The sequence below is a fragment of the Falco biarmicus genome, chromosome 4 (assembly GCF_023638135.1).
Source record: "Falco biarmicus isolate bFalBia1 chromosome 4, bFalBia1.pri, whole genome shotgun sequence".
Taxonomy (NCBI): Eukaryota; Metazoa; Chordata; class Aves; order Falconiformes; family Falconidae; genus Falco; species Falco biarmicus.
Genome location: NC_079291.1, coordinates 73,636,804 through 73,655,733, shown reverse-complemented (window position 1 = coordinate 73,655,733; position 18,930 = coordinate 73,636,804). Strand labels below are relative to the sequence as shown.

At 54.4% G+C, this 18,930-nt stretch overlaps 3 protein-coding genes across 6 annotated transcripts in view; 2 read left to right on the top strand and 1 right to left on the bottom strand.

Annotated features, from left to right (window-relative positions):
- Positions 1-14,468, top strand: part of RHBDF1 (rhomboid 5 homolog 1) — a 38,250-nt gene extending 23,782 nt beyond the window's left edge. For all 4 annotated transcript variants that reach the window (XM_056335234.1, XM_056335230.1, XM_056335231.1 and 1 more), the window contains 15 exons: positions 913-1,126; positions 2,907-3,113; positions 3,837-3,959; positions 4,120-4,280; positions 6,514-6,765; positions 7,392-7,503; positions 8,412-8,486; positions 9,069-9,230; positions 9,337-9,437; positions 10,177-10,240; positions 10,698-10,792; positions 11,759-11,834; positions 12,347-12,447; positions 12,715-12,868; positions 13,710-14,468. In XM_056335234.1, coding sequence (XP_056191209.1) covers positions 913-1,126; positions 2,907-3,113; positions 3,837-3,959; positions 4,120-4,280; positions 6,514-6,765; positions 7,392-7,503; positions 8,412-8,486; positions 9,069-9,230; positions 9,337-9,437; positions 10,177-10,240; positions 10,698-10,792; positions 11,759-11,834; positions 12,347-12,447; positions 12,715-12,868; positions 13,710-14,129 — 2,317 coding nt within the window. In that variant the 3' untranslated portion in view covers positions 14,130-14,468. The remainder of the gene's footprint in view (positions 1-912; positions 1,127-2,906; positions 3,114-3,836; positions 3,960-4,119; positions 4,281-6,513; positions 6,766-7,391; positions 7,504-8,411; positions 8,487-9,068; positions 9,231-9,336; positions 9,438-10,176; positions 10,241-10,697; positions 10,793-11,758; positions 11,835-12,346; positions 12,448-12,714; positions 12,869-13,709) is intronic.
- Positions 14,469-14,599: 131 nt separating this feature from the next.
- On the bottom strand, positions 14,600-17,794 carry SNRNP25 (small nuclear ribonucleoprotein U11/U12 subunit 25). Its single transcript, XM_056335257.1, has 6 exons — positions 17,636-17,794; positions 17,450-17,540; positions 17,254-17,359; positions 17,074-17,148; positions 15,850-15,912; positions 14,600-14,802 (listed from the first exon to the last, which is right to left on the bottom strand). Exons 1-5 carry the CDS (start codon positions 17,792-17,794, stop codon positions 15,858-15,860), a joined length of 486 nt encoding a protein of 161 aa, XP_056191232.1. The 3' UTR covers positions 14,600-14,802; positions 15,850-15,857.
- POLR3K (RNA polymerase III subunit K) lies at positions 17,772-18,512 on the top strand. The gene is made up of 3 exons (XM_056335258.1): positions 17,772-17,903; positions 18,146-18,233; positions 18,312-18,512. The coding sequence occupies exons 1-3, from the start codon at positions 17,793-17,795 to the stop codon at positions 18,437-18,439; spliced, it is 327 nt and encodes a 108-aa protein (XP_056191233.1). The 5' UTR covers positions 17,772-17,792; the 3' UTR covers positions 18,440-18,512.
- The last annotated feature ends 418 nt before the right edge of the window (positions 18,513-18,930 follow it).

Here is an 18,930-nt window from a genome sequence, read left to right as displayed (position 1 = left end):
TTTGGCTTGGAAGGACTTTCAGGTTTCAGCACGTGGGCCAGACAGCTATAGGCTGACACAGCTTGTCATCTTCTGAGGAAGGATCAGCCACAGTGGGAAAGGCTTGGCAGGGCTACGATGATCTTTGTAGGTTTAGGGTACCAGCTGTCCTGCAGCATTTGAAGTAGGTTGTTAGTCTGACTTATCCTGATCCATCTCCATCTTCCTTGGGATTTTGCTTCTGATCCACTGCTCTTCTGTGACAGCAGCCACTTGGCAGCAAACCTACCTTGTGGCTGCAGCCTTGTGCTCCTACCTCTGCAACGAGCAGCTTAAAACTGCTGTGCTTTAGCAGCGCTCAGGACCACAGCAAATGTTTGCCATTAATGTTACCTTTGAGGAGGATAGAAATCCTGCAGCATGAGATGGAGAAGTTAGGGGTATCCTGGGAGTGTGGGGAGAGGCTGGGAGAGAACAGTGAATTCTGGTGGCTCTTGGGAGAAGCAACAGAGCCGTGAAACTATCCCACAATGGGGATCTAGAGCTGGCCTGAAGATGGTAAGTGTTTTCAATAGATGGTTTTTAAAGGAAAAAAACCCCCAACTTTCCTCAAGTTATTTCTGAATTTCTGTTCCATCTCTTTCTTTTTAGAAAAACTCAGGACAAACTGTCCTTTATACACAGTGAATCTCCTCTGTCATTTTGCTTCTGTCTTAAGGGCCAGAATGTTGCTGATGGTTGAACATTTCTGGCCAGCATCTGTCAGGTTGCTAAAACCAGCTGAGGACAGGCTGTGAGATGCTCGTGGGGAAGAGTTCTGCCTGTCTTTGAATCAGGGTGGGCTGGAAGTGACCACCAGGGGTTTTGTCTTTTCATGTGCATAGTACAAGCAAACATAATGCTTCTTTGCACTTGTATGCTGGCATCTTTCAGGGGCACAGCGGACTGGTTTGGGGTGAGCAAAGACAGCGACGCTACTCAGAAATGGCAGAGAAAGAGCCTCCGCCACTGCAGCCTGCGGTATGGGAAGCTGAAGCCTCAGGTCATCCGGGAAATGGACTTGCCCAGTCAGGACAATATTTCTCTAACAAGCACAGAGACTCCTCCTCCGCTCTATGTCGGACCCTGCCAGCTGGGCATGCAAAAAGTGAGTAACCTGGGACAGAGTCAAGGCCATTGTGAGTTTCCTGCACAGTGTCTTTACCACTTTGGCAGCTGTGACCTATCTGTGGGTTTAGTTCTGCCTGAACATGCCTGGGCTCCATGCTCAGACACTTGCAAGTCTCAGATACAGCTTGGCAGACTCCCTACTTCAGCAGCCTCTCTCCGGTCTCATTGCCTGAGATCCCTCAGCTGTTTCGGTGATAGACTCAGAGCCATGTTTGTCATGTTATGGTTATGGTGATGATTAGGTGTCTGCAGCATGTCCAAGGGCTCTCAGGTTGGGCTTTTTGCTCCCATTTTTCAAGGACAAAATTCTGCTGTACACAGAGTAGCCAGTATCCTGGACCCCAGTACGCAGTAACAGGCCTGGTATCACGCAGGACACTTGGCTAGCGGATCCTTGTCCCAAACAGAATGCGGGCAGTGGCACAGCTTCTGTCCTCATAGAAACCTGGTTATGTATGGGGACTTTGAGAAGTGTCTCTTGCATCAGCAGTACTGCAACTCTGCTCATGGGTCCTCAGAAGTAGTTTTGAGTGCCTGCAAAGGGCATCTGGTAGCCGCCTACTTGCTGCCTTCAAGCGTGACCCCATGGGACAAGACCCAATCAAGCACATCCAGTTACCAGCACTGCAGAACTAACCCGCAATATCCCAGCTCTTCTTTTTGCTCCATTCAGAGGTAGTAATCGATGTGGTTGATTACTGGCCATTAGTGATCACCGCTGCAACCTGGGCAAGTGGGGAAACTGATTCCTTCCAAAGCAGGCTAGTCTGTGACCTGAAGCCTGGCTATGTACTGAAGCAGAGGAGAATAGTGTGCATCTTTCAATCATGTTTCACTTATGCTCTTTCCTGTTTTTTTACTAGCTGAAGTGCCTTGCAGTTAGTCTTTGGTCACAGGAGACTCAGAAATATTGTTGGGCTCTATGCAGGCTACATTAAATCAGAACATGGTATCAGTAGGTGTAAGCCCATAAGGCTTCCAGTTGAGTGTGCAACTGTGGATTAAAAAAAGCTCATAAAACATTAGGTTAAAGCATAGAAGTCTTATGGAAACCACAGCTGTGATGATGTAAGGACAGAGGCAAGGTTTGTAGCTGAAGGCAATATTTTCATTAGGTTGATTCGTATGTTTGGAAGAAGTGAGAGCTTTGGCCTGAAGAGTCCCAAAGAAGGGCTTGCAGCTCCTGGAAGCTTGCCTGCTTTTTCCAGCTGTTACAGCTTCATTAATGGAAGCAGATGTAAATATACAGTTAAGCTTCAACAGGGTACTGTTTATGTCCTGGGCTGCCCAGTATCAGAAAGGAAACTAGCTGGAGAAAAAGCATGGCTGTTTTCAGGGATTTCTCAAACTCCTATTCAGACACCATGTTCTCTGTAGAACTCACTGGCTCAGGAGATGAATTAAACCAAGAGGTCAGGAAGGGCTGAAGGAGGTTTGATGTCTCGTGTGAACATGAGAAATGTTCTGCGTGAAAATAGTCAATACCAATAAAAGAAAAAAGAAAAGAAGCAAAAAAAAAAAGAGTCTGGGGGAGAGGTTTGAGGACTAGGTTTGAGGCTTACAGCTAGGGCTTAGCTTGCAACAAGTTATTCCATATTACTATTGTGGAATTGTTTGTTGGTTCATCCAGCCTGGTTCTTGGGCAATCCCAGGGGCCAGGCCACTGTCATGGTCTCAGGATGTTTGCTTGGAGGGAGGTGGGCTTGGCAGGGAGGCGTTTGGGGGTGAGTGAACTGATGGACTCCTTCTCTCGGCAGATCATAGACCCTTTGGCCCGTGGCCGAGCCTTCCGTATGGCTGACGACAATGATGGCTGCAGCATCCCGCACACACCGATCACACCGGGTGCCACGTCGCTCTGCTCTTTCACCAGCTCGCGCTCAGGGTTCAATCGCCTCCCACGACGGCGGAAACGGGAGTCTGTTGCCAAAATGAGTTTCCGAGCAGCTGCGGCTTTGGTGAAGGTACTGTCTGTGGGAGGGCAGGGATCAGTCTGGCAGCAGCATGGGGCTCTGCCCTGAGAGAAGGGTGATGGAAGGAGCTGCTGAGCAGAGAGGATAGGAAAAGAGCAGTGGTAGAGGGGAAGAAATCAAGCCATCTCCTGTTCTGTTTCAGCCATATGTCTAGGAGGCAGAATTTGCGAGAAGCAGGGATGATGGCTAGGTTTTGGTACAGGTCTTGCTTTCCCTTTATTGGCCTGGGGGTTTTGATTCTCACAGCCAGCATCCTCAGAGCATTCCAGCAGGTCCAGTTCAGCCTGCCTGGACCTCTGGGCGGTCCATCTGCACCTGGTCAGAAAGTCATGGAAGAGCAGAAGTGCCTGAGGCTCTTACTATGCAAGTCTCTTCATCCTGCCACGTGTCTGCTTTCCTGGGCCCAGTGACCTTTTTTGCTGTGTTCAGTACCACCCATCGCTGTGGTTTGGCCAGTCACACTGTACAATACAAGGTAGAGGAGCATGTTGCAAGCCTCACCTGCAGGGAAGGTGGGCACTGTGGATTGCAACGTGGGTAGCACCTGTGAGTCTCACCAGGAAGGCATCGCACATCAGCAGGTCTGCTCTGCTCCGTACACGAGTGTGAACCAGCTCAGCACTTAGGCTCTTTGTGCACTGACTGGGGTGGCCCTGCATGTGCCTGGGGTTCAGGTTTCTGGCAGTGACTCGATGCCACTTTCTTTGGCTACAGGGGCGCTCTGTGAAGGACAGCACTCTGAGGAGAGCTCAGCGGCGCAGCTTCACCCCAGCAAGTTTCCTGGAGGAGGACACGGTGGATTTTCCAGATGAGCTTGACACTTCTTTCTTTGCTCGGGTGAGGGGCAGACCTGTGGCATGGTACTGGCCCCAGAGGCAGTGCGAGACTCTAGGTCTGGCAGGACTGTGTTGCAGAGAGTGGCACTGCTTTCTGCCAGGGCTGGTGTCTCAAATGCGATGCTGGCTTCTTCTGATGGGACTTCTGTTTCTCTGCCCAGGAAGGAGTCCTTCATGAGGAGCTCTCTACTTATCCAGATGAAGTGTTCGAGTCGCCATCAGAAGCTGCAATCAAAGATGCTGAGGTGAAACCTCTGGATCAGACAGATCTCACAGGAGGTGCCTTGGACAAAAACGAGCTTGAAAGAAGCCACTTGCTACTGTGAGTATCTTCCTGGAAGCTGCCAAAGCCTGACATGTGGTGGCCAACCCATTCAGAGTGGGATGTCCTGCATGGAGGAAGCTGGGATCTGAGTGCTGTGTGTGCTTGGTGCAGAGCTCAGAGCAGTGCAGTGATGGGGTTTCTTTAAACCCAGCTTAAGACCTCCTGCCCCAGCTACCTGTGCATGTGAAAGGATGACTCTGAGCCCACCTCTGCAGTCTCTCCAGCAACTTTTAGCCTCATGTGGTGTGTTTTGGAGCCTGTATCGTGCCTTGAGGAAACAAAAGACATTTTAGATCAGCTGTGAGGGTGCTGGGCATCCAGCCTTTGGCTATGGAGAATGTAGCAAAGACGAGAAGACTGTTGCCATTGCTACAGTCACCAGGAACTGTTGTCCTGCTCCAAGGAGCAGTGTGAAGCATTGCTGAGTGTCAAGCTGGGCTACATTCCTCACTTGAAATGAGAGAAAGGTGTGGCATTGATGGTGAGAGCCCTACAAATATGTGGGTGGTACTGTACTGTATGCCTAGATTTTTTCCACCTGAGTAACTGGTACTGAGTAATTGCTCTGTGTCATTTCCGAGTCAGCTCTAGCTTAGCTGGCAGCTCACCCCGGCAAGAGAGCTCTGCTGGGTGTGAACATGGAGCAGACAGGGAGGTCCTTGTTGTGGTTCTGCTACTCTCGGCCCATCTTGCTGTGTTGGCACTTTCCCTTCAAGTGTTTCCAAGAACTTGACTCAGTCTTAATATAAGTGGAAGCAGCAAATGGTGGGAGTTTGTTGTCACTCCTCTGAGACAGTTTTAGACTTCTTGGCTCCATTTGGATCTCCTTAAATAGTTTTATTTATGGAGGAAAATAGATTTCCTTCACACTTCAGAGAACTGTTATCAGAATCATAGTCGGGTGTCCTTTTAGGTGGTCAGGTGTTTATTTTGGCACAGGCTGATAGCTCAGCACTGAAAATACTGGGAAACAGCACATCCCTAACACAGAAACTACTTGAACTCTTGGGGCAAGAGCAGGCTGCAGTGGAATCTGCACTTTCTGTTGAAGAAGGACTTCCCAAGGGGAAGCTGGGACTTTCAGCTTTACAAAAATGCATCTTCTGCAAGGTGCAATACTGAAAATAGCTGAAGTTTCACAGCAGTGTATTTGGTTAAAGAGGTTCAGATTCTCCCTCATTCTGTTGCTTGTCCATATTTCAGAGCTGTCATGATCTTTCCAAGATGCTCTGGTGATCTTTCAGGAAAAAGTTAATTCTCTGACCGCTTCTGACAACCATTGCCTTTGTGCAGGAGCGATCATTTAGGAAGCCAGAGGGGGTAAACTAGACTAGAGCACATGTGAGGGACATGTGCTAGGCAGTGAGCAAGGGTGAAATGGTAGGTAGGGTTTTTTCTTTTTGCTTAGGGTCTGAATGCTGCAGTCCTCACCTCCAGACTGCTGTTTAAGAGCAAAGAAATACAAAACCATCTGAATATGATGGAGACTTACAAAGCATGTGCTGTTGTTCAGCAGTAGCTTGCGCAATGTTCACCACATACTCTTACTTCGGTAAAAAAAGCCTTCCTTTAAACAGTGATGCTTGGGATTTTTATTGTGGTGTTGAAGCCTGGTTTTGTTGTTCTCCCCAAAAATGCATGCATTGGTGCAAATAAAGGGAGGAATGGAAGACAGATTGTGAGAGATAACTGTCACAGCTTGCAGCATGTGACAGTGTCACTTTCTCTGTCTGGGAAGCTGCTTGTATTCCTGCTTTTCTCCTCTGTGTGATTTGGTGGGCATGGGGGTTTGACTTGCCAGTCAGATGAGAGTGACATGCTTTAAGGGTGGGGATTTCCACTGCTGGGCTAGACTACACTTCCATTTCTTAGTAGAGAGTAGAGTAGAAGGAATGAAGTAAAGGAGGAAGTAGATGTGCATGAGGCTTTAGATGTGCCTGGCATTTCAGTCTGCTGCTGAAACATTTTTTTTAAAGCCTTGAGAGCTCCTCATCAGTGGGGCTTAGCTTGGCACCTTGTGCCACCTCCTGCACGTAGTCCTGCACTTTCATCAACTGGTGGTGCTTAACCCTTTGAAATACAGCTTCCACTTGTCTGCCATCAGCTGCTGCTAAGCCCAGCTGTGGTGAGACAGAGAGAGGGCCTGCTGCCACCAAAGACCAGGGGACATCTGGTCCCTGTTGCTGTGCCATGCAGAAGGAAACCATTGCTGTCCTGCTTTTTATTTCAGCCCACTGGAGCGAGGCTGGAGGAAACAAAAGGATGGGGCTCTGGCACAACCCAAGGTCCGCTTGCGGCAGGAGGTGGTGAGTGTCAGCCCACAGAAGCGTGGCCAGCGCATCGCGGTCCCTGTGAGGAAGCTCTTCGCCAAGGAGAAGAGGCCGTATGGCCTGGGTATGGTGGGGAAGCTGACGAACCGTACATACCGCAAGCGCATCGACAGCTATGTCAAGCGGCAGATTGAAGACATGGATGATCACAGGTGAGAGCTGCAGTCATAGAAGGGACAGCAACAAAACTACCGAGTGAGTGATTGCTGTTGCCGCTTGGCAGCTCAGGTCACTGCCTCGAGGTCATTGAGTGAATCCTGCTGCTAAGCCGCCCCCAGTCGTTATCCCTGAAGTACAGTGCGAACTGTGGCAGACAGCAGCCTGTCACCATGCACTGGGAGCTCATCCTGCTCCTCACGTTGCTTTGGGTTTCTGTATCTCTGCTACCTGGAGGAATTGCAGATCTCTACACCACCACCACTGTCCTGTGATGAACAGGAAGGCTCAGGTATCCCTGCCTCTGATCATTCCCCTAAAGTCATTATTTCAGACACACAGCACATTTTGGCCTCAGCCTTTTGTGTTCTCATGGATGTTTTCTTGGGAAAGTGTGGCTTGCCCAGTGCAATGAAGGAGTCAGAGTAAACAGGATCTGTCTGCCAGCAAGACCTTAGGTCATTGCCTCCCATCTTGACCCAATCTCTAGGTCATCCTGGCCCTGTACCCTAGATTCTGCCAAGGTTCTTGGAGAAAAAATCAGCTTTTCTCCTGCGTTCTGTGAGTAGATGTAATATGCCTGGGTTTCCGTCTCTCATCTTTTCCCTTTCCCTCCATCCAGGCCCTTCTTCACTTACTGGGTCACCTTTGTGCATTCGCTCATCACCATCCTTGCTGTGTGCATCTACGGCATTGCCCCTGTGGGGTTCTCACAACATGAAACGGTTGATTCAGTAAGTAAATCCCCCTGACTTGCCTCAAGTGTGATTGTGTCTCAGCCTTTGGTTGCTGGCATTTGTGTCCTAGTCTTCAGCATACTGGCTACTTGCCTGAGGGCCTTGATGGCTGGACACTGGGTGTCCAGCCTTGGGGGGCTGCCTGCAGCATCTTTGCGAGTCCTCAATGCTGCCTTTCTGCCTTCTGTCCCTCCTGCAGCCGCATTGTTCTTGACATCAAACTCTATCCGGCACAAAGCATGGTGGATGCTTTGCAGGCTCTGCTTGTGTCTGTGCTGGGAGCCCTTTCAAACAACTGGTTCCCCTCCTGGTGGAGACCAGGAGGATGTTCATGGCAGGGAAATATTTCAAACCTGAGTTGAGTTTTCACAATAGCTGCAGGATTTTGCTTCTGCAAAACTGATGTGTCTGAGAGCTGATCTTGAAGCTGTTTGTAGCCTTTCTGCCTGTTAAAGGTCTCTGGGGAACATGTTTCTGCAGCCATATCCCAGCTTCATGCAGGGGCTGCCCTGGGGAGCTTCTCACCTATGTGTCTGACGGGCTTCAGAACGCTGTCACCAGCACCTGGGCCTATGCTGCCGGCAGGTGCTGCTTATGCTTCAGACCTGTGTGAAGCTTTTTGCAGGCTGTCAAGCCACTCCCAGGTCTCCAGGCCCTGGGATTTCTTGAAAGTTGAAGTAGCTGGCGATAGACATTTTAAATGAAATCTTAAGATGAAGATGCCCGCGCCTTGATGGGGGTTTACCTGTGATCCTGCAAAAGACCAGTTTGAGAGGATGGTGTGCCCAGTCACCAGCTGTGGGGATTTCTGTTCGTCCTAGGTGCTGTTTTCACCAGCCGCTGCTGCTTGCCCTGCTGACCCTGTGGACATGATCTCATGGGGCTCTTGCTTTCCCTCCTTGCAGGTCTTGCGAAACAGAGGGGTTTATGAAAACGTCAAATACGTTCAGCAGGAAAACTTCTGGATTGGCCCCAGCTCAGTGAGTGCTGTTGGCTGGGACTGCTGGTGGGCTGATGGGGAACCCTGTGCTGCAGCTGTGCCACTCGGAGGACTGGAGCCCTCTGCTGCCTGGAGCTTGGTGCAGGCAGCTGGTATTGGTTGGACCCCCCATGGGGCCCTGCCCTCACTGGCAGGGCGCAGCCGTGTGCCCAGCCCCAACCACCCTGCAGAAGGGGCTGGGATGGACCTTGTCACTTCTGCTTTGCACCCTGTCCTTACGAAGCCAAGCATGGGGTTAGAGAGTTGTGTAGTGTGTGACAGCTTTCTTGATGCTCTTCCCCCTGGGAAAGGCTGTTATGCCCCAAGAGTTTTGTTTCCTGGCCACAGTGCTGGCCTTTCTGTAGCTGTAGGCAAGGAAATTCCTGAACTTTTGTTCTGGGCTTACCCTCTTCAAAGCAAGTATTGGAAGTATGCCTGATGTGTGTTGGGCTTCGTCATGCAGGACTTGTCCATGCTCTGTGGAGCCTTGACAGGGGTATCCCTTGCAGTTCCCCCAGCCTGCTCAGCCCCAGGCCATCATTGCCTGCCCCTTGGCTGAGCTGAGTGTTTCCATCTCTGCCAGGAGGCGCTGATCCACCTAGGGGCCAAGTTCTCACCATGCATGAGGCAGGACCAGCAAGTGCACAGCTTCATCAGTGCCAAGCGGGAGAAGGAGAAGCACTCGGCTTGCTGCGTGCGGAATGACAAGTCAGGCTGCGTGCAGACCTCGGAGGAGGAGTGCTCGGTGAGTGCGGTGGCCCCTTTTGTGCTGTCCCTGCAGGCTCAGGGCCACTTCTGTTCTGCTTCTCCCACCCTGGGCTTCATGGTGACACCTCTCCTTTCTCCTGCAGTCCACGCTGGCTGTGTGGGTGAAGTGGCCCCATCACCCCAGCACACCAATGCTGGCAGGAAGCAAGAGACAGTTTGGGTCTGTTTGTCATCAGGACCCCAGGTAGGTCCTGCCTAGCCCAGCTGCCATCCTGGAGGGGTCAGGGCTGCTGTGACAGCAGAGTCAGAGAGATGTGGAGTGCCAGGCCGGCTGATTGCTGGGTGGGACAGTGGCTGCTTTGCAGACCAAGAGACATGGGGGCAGTGAAGTCCCTGCCTGCCCCCGTGGCTGTGGAGGAGGCTTAGGCAGAGCTCTGATCATATTTCTGCTTGCCTGTAGTCTCCACTGTTGTTGGCTGCCCACCTGCACAGTGGCCTATTGTGAGCTTCCTCATCCCTCTCCTCTTCCTCCTCACCTGCTCCCTGAACAAGCTCCCTTCTTGGGGTACAGCAGTCACGTTCCCAGCACACCTCTGCCCCAGAGCCCTGCCAGCTGCTGGGTGCCATGGCACACCCTTGCCCTCAGTCACCATGGGCTGATGTAGAGCTGAGACCCGCTGAATGCCCACCTTTGGGGTTGTGCCCACCTGGAAGGGAGCCAGTGAGTTGCTGGGCAGCTGTGTGCTCTTGAGCCGCTGCCTTCATGCTGAAGGTGATCTGTGCTCGCTGAAGGAGGTTGTGGCTTTGATCAGCACAGCCTTGGCTGATCTGGCATAGCCTGTCATCAGCCCCTTGCCAGGGACAGAGGAGAGCTGTGGGGTCACAGCCTGGGGGCAGGGACAGTGTGATGGCTCCCTGGGGGGTCCTGCCTGGTGCTGGGGAAAGCTGTTTCTCAGGCTGCTCTCTGCATTCTGTTGCTGCAGGGTGTGTGAGCAGCCAGCCTCGATGGAGCCGCATGAGTGGCCAGATGACATCACCAAATGGCCGGTGAGCATTGCCCGTGGCACAGAGCCTGTACGGGCAGCTGGAATATGGCATTGGCATCTCATTGTGCAGAGCCACAGCTGTGTATGGTGGAAGGGCAGAACCTCTGGCGCCGGCACCTGCTTATTGTGACAAGTAGCAGATCAGGGCAGCCATAGCTTTGTCTAGCCAAGGCTCAACACCCTCCACCGACAAAAGTTGCCCTGTGCCAACTAAAGCCCTGGGCCCTGCCAGGGTAAACAGCATGATGGAGACCGACTCGGCCTCGGCGCTGTTCTCATTCCTTGTCGGAGAGGTGTTGGTGGAGGCTCAGGCAGCAAGCACCTTTCTGCTGTCAGAGGGAGACCTTGGGAGGCCCATGTCTGTGAGACTGGTTGCTTCCCAGGGGGCTGTTTCGACTTTACCCAGGCAGCAGGCAGAGCCACGGCTGTCTGACTTGCAGCCTGTTGTTGTTTTGCAGATCTGCACAAAAAACAGTGCTGGGAATTACACCAACCACCTTCACATGGACTGTGTGATTACGGGCCGGCCCTGCTGCATTGGGACCAAAGGAAGGTAATGAATTTTTACCTGTGTGGAGAGGGGCTGGGTATTGGGGTGAGACATGGGGAGGCCTTTTCAGGTTGTTGACACAGCCATTTGTCCTCCTTGTCCTTCCCACATGCAGCCCAGAGCCCTGCTGGGAAGCGGAGTTGGACAGGGAGCCATGACAGGTCTCCCAGACGGAGCAGGACTCTGGGATGAGCAGGAGATAACAGCCAGCCTGAGTCTTCGGTGCGGCAGGGTATCTTGCTCAACTGGTCCTGCAGTTTGGAGGGACTCAGATCCCAAGGGGTTAAATACTTCTGCTGGGGAGTTCTGCGCTTTTCCCTGGGAATGGCCAGCTTGGTCCTGGCAGGCTACATTAGCCCCAGCCTGGAGTCTCTGGGCGCTCAAGGAGATGTCAGGAAACCACCTGCTCTGTGTTTGCCAAGGAGGAAGATGCTGTTCTTCCTCACGTTGCTCCTCAGCTCGAGTAGTTACCTAGTGCTTGGGCCTGGCTTTGCCTGCTAGGGAGAAAAATCAGTGCTGCCCCAAGGAGTTTCTCTGTCCCTGAAAGTCCTGACCAGGATGCTCTTGGCCTAGCCCCCCCTTTCCACTCAGCTGCAGAGGCGCAAGAGCTCCCCAAGCCCAGAGAGGCAGCTTCCCCAAGCTTGGTGGCTCTTCCTCAGCTGTTAACAGCTCAGCTTTAGCACCTGGTTTGGAACCCCTGTGTGCAGGGTGTTAGTCTGTGGAGGTGACACAAGCTTGCCTGTGGGAGAGAGGCAAGAGGGGTGTATGGAGAGTGGCGCTGATGGGAACGTGTTCGTGCATCTGTTGCAGAGACGCTACAGCACTTCAGGGGCAGCTGAAGGTAGTGGTTCTCAGAGGCAGACTTGGGATGGGACGGGGCGGGTGGGTGGCCCGGGAGTGCACAGGATGGCCTGTTGCACCTTCCACGTGTGACTTGTTCCTAATTTTGATTACTTGTGCTTCCTCCAGGTGTGAAATAACCTCCCGGGAGTATTGTGAGTTTATGCGGGGCTATTTCCATGAGGAGGCGACTCTCTGCTCTCAGGTGAGTGCGCAGCGGGGGGTTGTGTGGCTGCCCTTCTCCCTCCTGTTCCTCTTAGCAGCTTGGCAAGATCTGGGGGCAGCTGTGCTGCAGTGTAGGTAGGAGTCTTGTGTCCTGTCCCACCCTGAGCCCGGGGGAAGTTGCTGATCCCAACTGTAGTGGCAGAGCTGGCTGCGTCTGTCCCTCTTTGGAGGCCAGTTCAGGGCTTGTGCTGGCAGCTGTGAAAGCCCAGCACGGGGCCACTGTGGAAGCAGTGGGGAATGCAACCTTCCTGCTCCACTGGTGAGCAAGTGTGGATGTCTCAGTTGTGGTGTGTTGGGGTGAAGAGTGAGGGCATAAAGCTGCCAGAGGGAATGGGTGGGGTCACGTGTAACTTGGTGTTGGAAACGAGTTGGGACTTGATAGAGCACAGGCGAGGCAGGAGAGCCCCTCTTCCAGAGCCGATGGCAGTCTGCCCTGGCCTCGGTAAAGGGCCGTGCTGGCTGCTGCACCTCACCACCCCACTTCTGCCCTAGGTGCACTGCATGGATGATGTCTGTGGACTCCTTCCTTTCCTAAATCCAGAAGTCCCTGACCAGTTCTACCGCCTCTGGCTCTCGCTTTTCCTCCATGCTGGGTGAGCACAGGTGTACGACTTCCACTGGCTGGGTGGGGGAACCCTGAACCCTGGGACTGCGGTGAGGCCTGTTCTGGCTGTCCGTTCCCTGGGGGATACGGGGGTGCTGAGCTGATGTTCTTGCTGAAGTTTACCACTTTCTGAGAGGGATATTAGAGGCATGGGTGAGGCCAGACCAGGAGCTCTCAGCAAGTCTCAGCGAAGAACACAAGCACAGTGGTGACTTCAGGGGCTGCTGCTTCAGCTCCTGTACTCTCAACTTGGCAGGATCCTGCACTGTCTGGTTTCGGTCTGTTTCCAAATGACGATCCTGCGGGACCTAGAGAAGCTGGCAGGATGGCATCGCATCTCTATCATCTACCTTCTCAGTGGCATCACTGGGAACCTTGCCAGTGCAATATTTCTACCCTACAGAGCAGAGGTGGGTCTCCTGCAGACTAGGGTCCTGGTAACTTGCCCCAAACACAAGCCTTCTCTGTATCCCTGTGCCTCTCTGGCAGAGGCAGAGACGCCAGAGCTGGGCTCATCTCTGCAGCATGTGCCTTGTGCCGATTTGTAGCTAGAAGATGGCACCACACCATCACCTAGCTGCTGAGCAGTAACACCCCCCCGCGTACCCTGGGCTTTCCAACTGAGCGGCCCGGTCTGGCTGCAGTAAGAAGGCTGCCTCCTGTAATGAGTGGGGGGTTTGTCCGGCCACGGGTAAGAGAGGCCCCTGGCAGGGTGGGAATTGAGAGCTGCAGCTGGTGCCAGAGACCCTCTGCATGTGAGTGGTGGGCGGGAGAGGGGCAAAGAACAGAGCTCACCTTCCCCACAGCCTGACAGGACTGGCCCCGTCCACATGCCACAGCTGGGTAAGTCAGATGTGACTGTCCAGCTTCACTTCAGAAGGCTGCATGGCAGGACCTGGAGGACTGTCTTCCAGGTCCTTCAATAAGGAAAAGCACACGGCGCGTGGGGGGAGCCAGACTGCCTTCAAAGGCTTCTCCCCTCTGGTGACTAAAACCAGATCTGTCCTCCTTAAATATAAAGTCTGTTCTGGTGCTTGCTGGCCTCACGCCTACCTTGATCCTAAATCAAACCAGGCCCCTTTACTCTAGGAACCCCATTGTAAGGATGAAGTTGCAGGCTGCGGCATCTTTTTCCCCCAGAAACACTGAACGATGAGTTGAGTAACACGCGACTGCAACGCCTGGAGCTGGCTGCAGAGGCCAGGCAGGTGGCACGTGTCTGACATTACCTGTAATGCTCTTCTTCTGCAGGTTGGCCCTGCAGGATCCCAGTTTGGGATTCTGGCCTGTCTCTTTGTGGAGCTCTTCCAGAGTTGGCAAATCCTGGCACGCCCATGGAGGGCTTTCTTCAAGCTGCTGGCTGTGGTGCTCTTTCTTTTTGCCTTTGGCCTCCTGCCTTGGATTGATAATTTTGCTCACATTTCAGGATTTATCAGCGGATTCTTCCTCTCCTTTGCCTTCCTGCCCTACATTAGCTTTGGGAAGTTTGATTTATATAGGAAGCGATGCCAAATTATAGTTTTCCAGCTCATCTTCATCGCACTCTTCTCAGGACTTGTTATTCTGTTCTATTTCTACCCCATCAAGTGCGAGTGGTGCGAGTTCCTTACTTGTATACCATTCACAGACAAATTCTGCGAGAAATACGACCTGGACGCACAGCTCCACTGAAAGGCAAAGACTGGCTTCTCGAGCAGGCACTGGAGATGGACTGTCTTTGCATTTGCTGTGCCAGTTCCATGTGGACAAAGCCTCTAATCCAATGACACTTCTAACCTTGCCCGTGGTTAATTTAAACTGTCTCCTTAGCACTTGGCATGTTTTGCCTTATCCCAGAAGACTCTGAATACAGAACGTTTGTGCCTTGTTCAATTGTATTGAACCTTTTCTGCTGCCATTATTTTTATTACACTAGTTTCAATACTACATTTTTAACCAGAGTTGTTTACTACTGCTAAGGTGGTGATTAAATGGTAAGGTAGCGTTTTAGCTACTGTTAATTGTTCTGCATAGTGTGTGCCTACGTTTGTTACTTTATCTCCCCTGTGCTGTTTCACATACCGGTAGAATCAATACTTTTCTAGCACCCAAAACGGTCAGACACAGATTTGTACCTGGAAATAAGGGCCTTGAAAGCCTCAGAAAACAAGAGGTTCTCTTTAATCACTGAAAGGGCATTCCACACACAGCTCAGAGGCGGATGTTTCAAACAGCAACTGCAAAAAACACGTGAGAATGTCCATTCAGCTGGAGTGCGTTTCTCTTTGAAATGGTACAACCTCTTCCACCAGGAAAGTGCTGAATCCACAGTCTGGTCTTGGTAGGGCTGGATTTTCTGCTCTCTCTGTTAAAGAAAATAATTTGGCAGTGACAACAGTTCCTGCAGGCCGGGCTCTCAGCACCAGCCCACCCTGCTTAGAAAGCCCAGGGGGATCAGCCAGTGCCGTTGGGGACTGCTGGTCACTGACACCAGGGGGCCGCTGGCCTGTGTTCCAGCACCCATCTCCTTACGCTGCGTGTTGCAATGTTGAAAGAAAGAGGGGGGAAAAAAGTTACTGTTCAAAGCAACAGTTTCTAACCCAGCTAGCTGGAGCCAAAACAAAAACCCAAGTATGGAAAAGCTGCTACCACCACTGCTCTCCAGCCACTGCAATTGTGTTTTCGGGTGTGGAGGGGAAGCAGACATAATTTTAAATTTAAGCTTGAGAGTACTTGGCCACATCTTGTGTTTATGTTTACGACTTTCTAAAAATAGCAATATAATACCAGAATTATGTCAACACAGGTTACAAACAGGTAACTATACACGGTACTAGTGCTTCCTGTGCTGGAAGTGTTCTTAAATGCATCAGCTGCACAGAAATATCATGACTAAAAGTTGTCTAGTGGTGTGGCCTGTCTTCTGCGAACAATGAATCCATTGAACACAAGTTTCTATAAACTGGAAAATGGAGAAACTGGGAGTCAAAACCTACAGGATATGTAAGCTGAGGTCCCCTTTTCCTAAATCCTTACAGCCTGCAGTAACTGAGAGAAATAGCTCAACATCCACCCACTGTGGAACAGCAAAAACAGGCTGTGTTTGCTTCTTGCACTGACGTAAGTGCACCCGTGGGACCTTTCTGTTAGCTGCAGGTGCTCGGAGTGGTGCAGGAGCACTAGGAGTGGGGTGGGGTATGACAGTCTGAGGCACGCAGACGGACCCAAGTGACCTGGGTGATGGCAATGGCCTGTAGCACAAAGACCTCTGTCCTCGGGATTAGTTAGCACCCAGCGTTCAGAAATGCGCGCTACGCAGCGGGGAGCAGCAACACCAGCTGCTATAAGCCTGAACACTAAGGTCTGGGGAGGAGGAAGAATTGGTAGCACTTAATGGGTGTTCAGGACTTACCTGACAGGTTACTTTCGAAGCTTCTTTATGAAGCTGACCTCATCCCGGTTTCTGATGCTGTACCTGAAGAGAGACTTATGCTGTTATACGCGTTTCCCAGGAACTGAAACCTTTGAAATCCTACAGCCTCCTCCTTTGCAAGGGGAGATGGACTCCTACCACCCTGTGCTGTGCTCTAAGGCAGGACAAGGCAAAATTCTTACTTGCCTACGTAGGACATGCTGCCAGCACCTGATCAACTGCCTTTTTAACTGCAACACCCCCTTAATGCAACATCTATCACTCGTGGCGCAGTCTTTCAAGGACAGCATTGATTCGGGCTGTCTTGCTAAATTTTTAATACTTCCCACAAACCTTTTCTTGCTGGCCTGCACACAGGCTGGCATACCCAGCATGGCTGTATGCAACAGCCAGAGTGCTCAGAAGCATCTCCTGCCTCCCTGCCCCGAGAATGGGCACGGAAACATGGGCGTCATCTGTCAGTGGTGCTACTGGATTGTCTGACAGGTGGCTGAGCAGGTCCAGAGCCCAACACACTTACTCTTTGCTCAGTGTTCTTCCATCCTCCTTCCTACCTCTGTACCTCAGCTGCTCCAGGCCCTCCGTGAGGGTGACCGAGCAGCAGAAGAGGCTTCCCTAGAACGGTTGTGCAGCCTCCGGTCTCGGAGACGCTCAAAACCCAGCTGGACACAGCCCTCAGCAACCGGCTCTGGCTGACCCTGCTTGTGCAGAGGGTCGGACTAGATGACTCCCAGAGGATCCCCTCCACCACATAACGGTTCCTAACCCCATCCTCTGCCAAGTAGCTGCTCCCCAAGTGCTCCCACCTTCCCTGGAGATGAATGGATGTGCTTCACGTGTGTGACACCATCCCTGGCCATCTCTGCGTTCCACACCCCTCACGCTCAACGCCTTTTCTCACTTATCTTGTCCCTGCAGGACACCTCGGGTACAGGCTGAGCAAGCGCAGCCTATTCTGCAGGTGGCCAAGAGGACGCGTGTCCGTGGGCCTCGATGGGATGGGGTGAGCGTGCCCAGCACAGGACGGCTGGGGCTGAGGAACCCTCCTGCGCTGCTGGTGGCCTCTCTGCCAGGGCAGGGCCTGTCCCATCCTCCGGTCAGTGCCCCGGGCAGGGCCTCCCTCGGCCAGGGCAGAAGCCCCAGCCCGCGCAGATGCTGTGCGGACCCCAGCGGGCCCCCTCCAGCCCCCAGTCGCGCACTCACTCTCTCAGCTTCTTCCTGTCGTCTGCCAGTTTCTCTCCGCCGTAGGTTAAGTGGTACGTCCTCCATATGTACTTCCTAGGGGAAGAAGGCTCAGGGGGAGCGGCAGGAGGACCCGCCGGCCGCCGGGGAGTGCTGCCGGCGGGGGGAGCGGGCAGGCAGAGCCCCCCGGGAGCCGCTCACCAGCTGAGGTGCTGGACGCCCCCCTGCCGCGCCTGCCGCAGCTGGACGTGCCTCCGCAGCGCCTTCTTCAGCTCCAGCACCGAGGCGTTCTGCACCACCACCACGGCTGGGGGAGAGCGGGGGCACAAGGACGCCCTGTCAGCGCCGCGCCGGGCCCGCCGGCCCCCCCCGAGCCCCCCCCGGCCCCGCGTCTCACGCATGGTCTCGCCGTCCGCCTTGCAGACGCGCACGGTCATGGCCTGCCCGTATTCCAGCGCCACCTGCGAGCCGATCTCCTCCGCCGTCACCTGCGGGCGGCAAGGCCGTGGCCGGCGAGCCAGGGGGGCCTGAGCCCGCCGCCCCCCGCCGCCCCCCGCCCGGCCCCCGGCGGCCCCGGCCCCACCTGCGGCGGGAGGTCGCAGAGCAGCGGGTCCTGCACCAGCCGCGCCAGCGCCGCCTGGAAGAGCTCCAGCACCTCGGCGTGCGCCAGCTCCTCCTCGGGCTCCGCCGCCATCGCCCCGCCGGAAGGGGAAGGGGCGGCCGCCGCCGCGGGACCGGCCATGCTGCTCTTCTGCCCGGCCTGCGGCAACGTGCTGGTGGCCGAGGAGGGGCCCCGCTGCCACCGCTTCGCCTGCACCACCTGCCCCTACGTGCGCAACGTTACGCGGAAGGTGCCGGGGCAGCGGGGGGCGGGCGCGGGCGGCCGGGGCCTCCTGGGCGGGGGCGGCTTCCCCGTCCTGGCCGAACCCTCCCCGGCCTGACCGGCCAAGCGCGGCCTCCCCTGGCCGAGCCCTCCCCGACCGACCGGGCCCTCCCCTGACCGACCGGCCTCCCCCTCCCCGGTCCGAGCGAGCCCTTCCCGGCCCCCCCTGACCGAGCGCGGCCTCCCCGGCCTGACCGAGCCCTCCCGCAGGTGACGAGCAGAAAGTACCCGCGGCTGAAGGAGGTGGATGACGTGCTGGGCGGCGCCGCGGCCTGGGAGAACGTGGACTCCACCGCAGGTAGGGCCGGGCCGGGCCGGGCCGGGCCGGGGGGGCGCGGGGCGTTCGGGCCGGGGCTGACGGTGCTTCGCCCCGCAGAGCCGTGCCCCAAGTGCGAGCACCCCCGCGCCTACTTCATGCAGATCCAGACGCGCTCGGCCGACGAGCCCATGACCACCTTCTACAAGTGCTGCAACGCGCAGTGCGGGCACCGATGGCGGGACTGAGGGGCCCGGCCCTGCCCCGGCCGCCCGGGGGGCGCTGAGGGTCCCGGGGAGGGGGGGGTGAGGGTCCCGGGGAGGGGGGGGGGTGAGGGTCCCGGGGAGGGGGGGGGGTGAGGGTCCCGGGGGCCGCTCACCCTCCAAGCCGAGGAAGGGGGCAGCCGGTGGCGGCCGGCCCTGGAGCGCAGGCCCCGCGGGATGGGGCTGGGTGCCTTCTCCTGCAATAAAGTGTCACTGGGTGGAAGCACCGGCTGCCGTGTGGTTCCTTTCAAACCTGACACCCCCACCCCCCCGCCCCGAGCCCTGGAGGGGTGGTTCCCCACTGCCACAGCACGGGGGGAAGGTGGGGGTCTTATTTCAGGCAGTGCAGGGGTGCTGGAAAAAGCACACAGAATAAACTGATACCACGCATGTCGAGCAACCAGTGTTTAAAATACAGAGGGACCACAAGGGAACTTGGCTGAAGAGCAGGTACCAAACCTTAGCTCAGAGCCAGC

What these genes read in the sequence shown, in the direction of transcription:
- POLR3K (XM_056335258.1), top strand. Translation starts at nt 17,793, where the DNA reads ATGCTGCTCTTCTGCCCGGCCTGCGGCAACGTGCTGGTGGCCGAGGAG. An exon ending in TGCGCAACGTTACGCGGAAG is followed by an intron (nt 17,904 to 18,145) that starts GTGCCGGGGCAG and finishes GCCCTCCCGCAG; the next exon opens with GTGACGAGCAGAAAGTACCC. An exon ending in GAACGTGGACTCCACCGCAG is followed by an intron (nt 18,234 to 18,311) that starts GTAGGGCCGGGC and finishes TTCGCCCCGCAG; the next exon opens with AGCCGTGCCCCAAGTGCGAG.
- SNRNP25 (XM_056335257.1), bottom strand. Translation starts at nt 17,794, where the DNA reads ATGGCCGGTCCCGCGGCGGCGGCCGCCCCTTCCCCTTCCGGCGGGGCG. An exon ending in GGCGTCCAGCACCTCAGCTG is followed by an intron (nt 17,149 to 17,253) that starts GTGAGCGGCTCC and finishes TTCTTCCCCTAG; the next exon opens with GAAGTACATATGGAGGACGT. An exon ending in GACAGGAAGAAGCTGAGAGA is followed by an intron (nt 15,913 to 17,073) that starts GTGAGTGCGCGA and finishes GTCTCTCTTCAG; the next exon opens with GTACAGCATCAGAAACCGGG.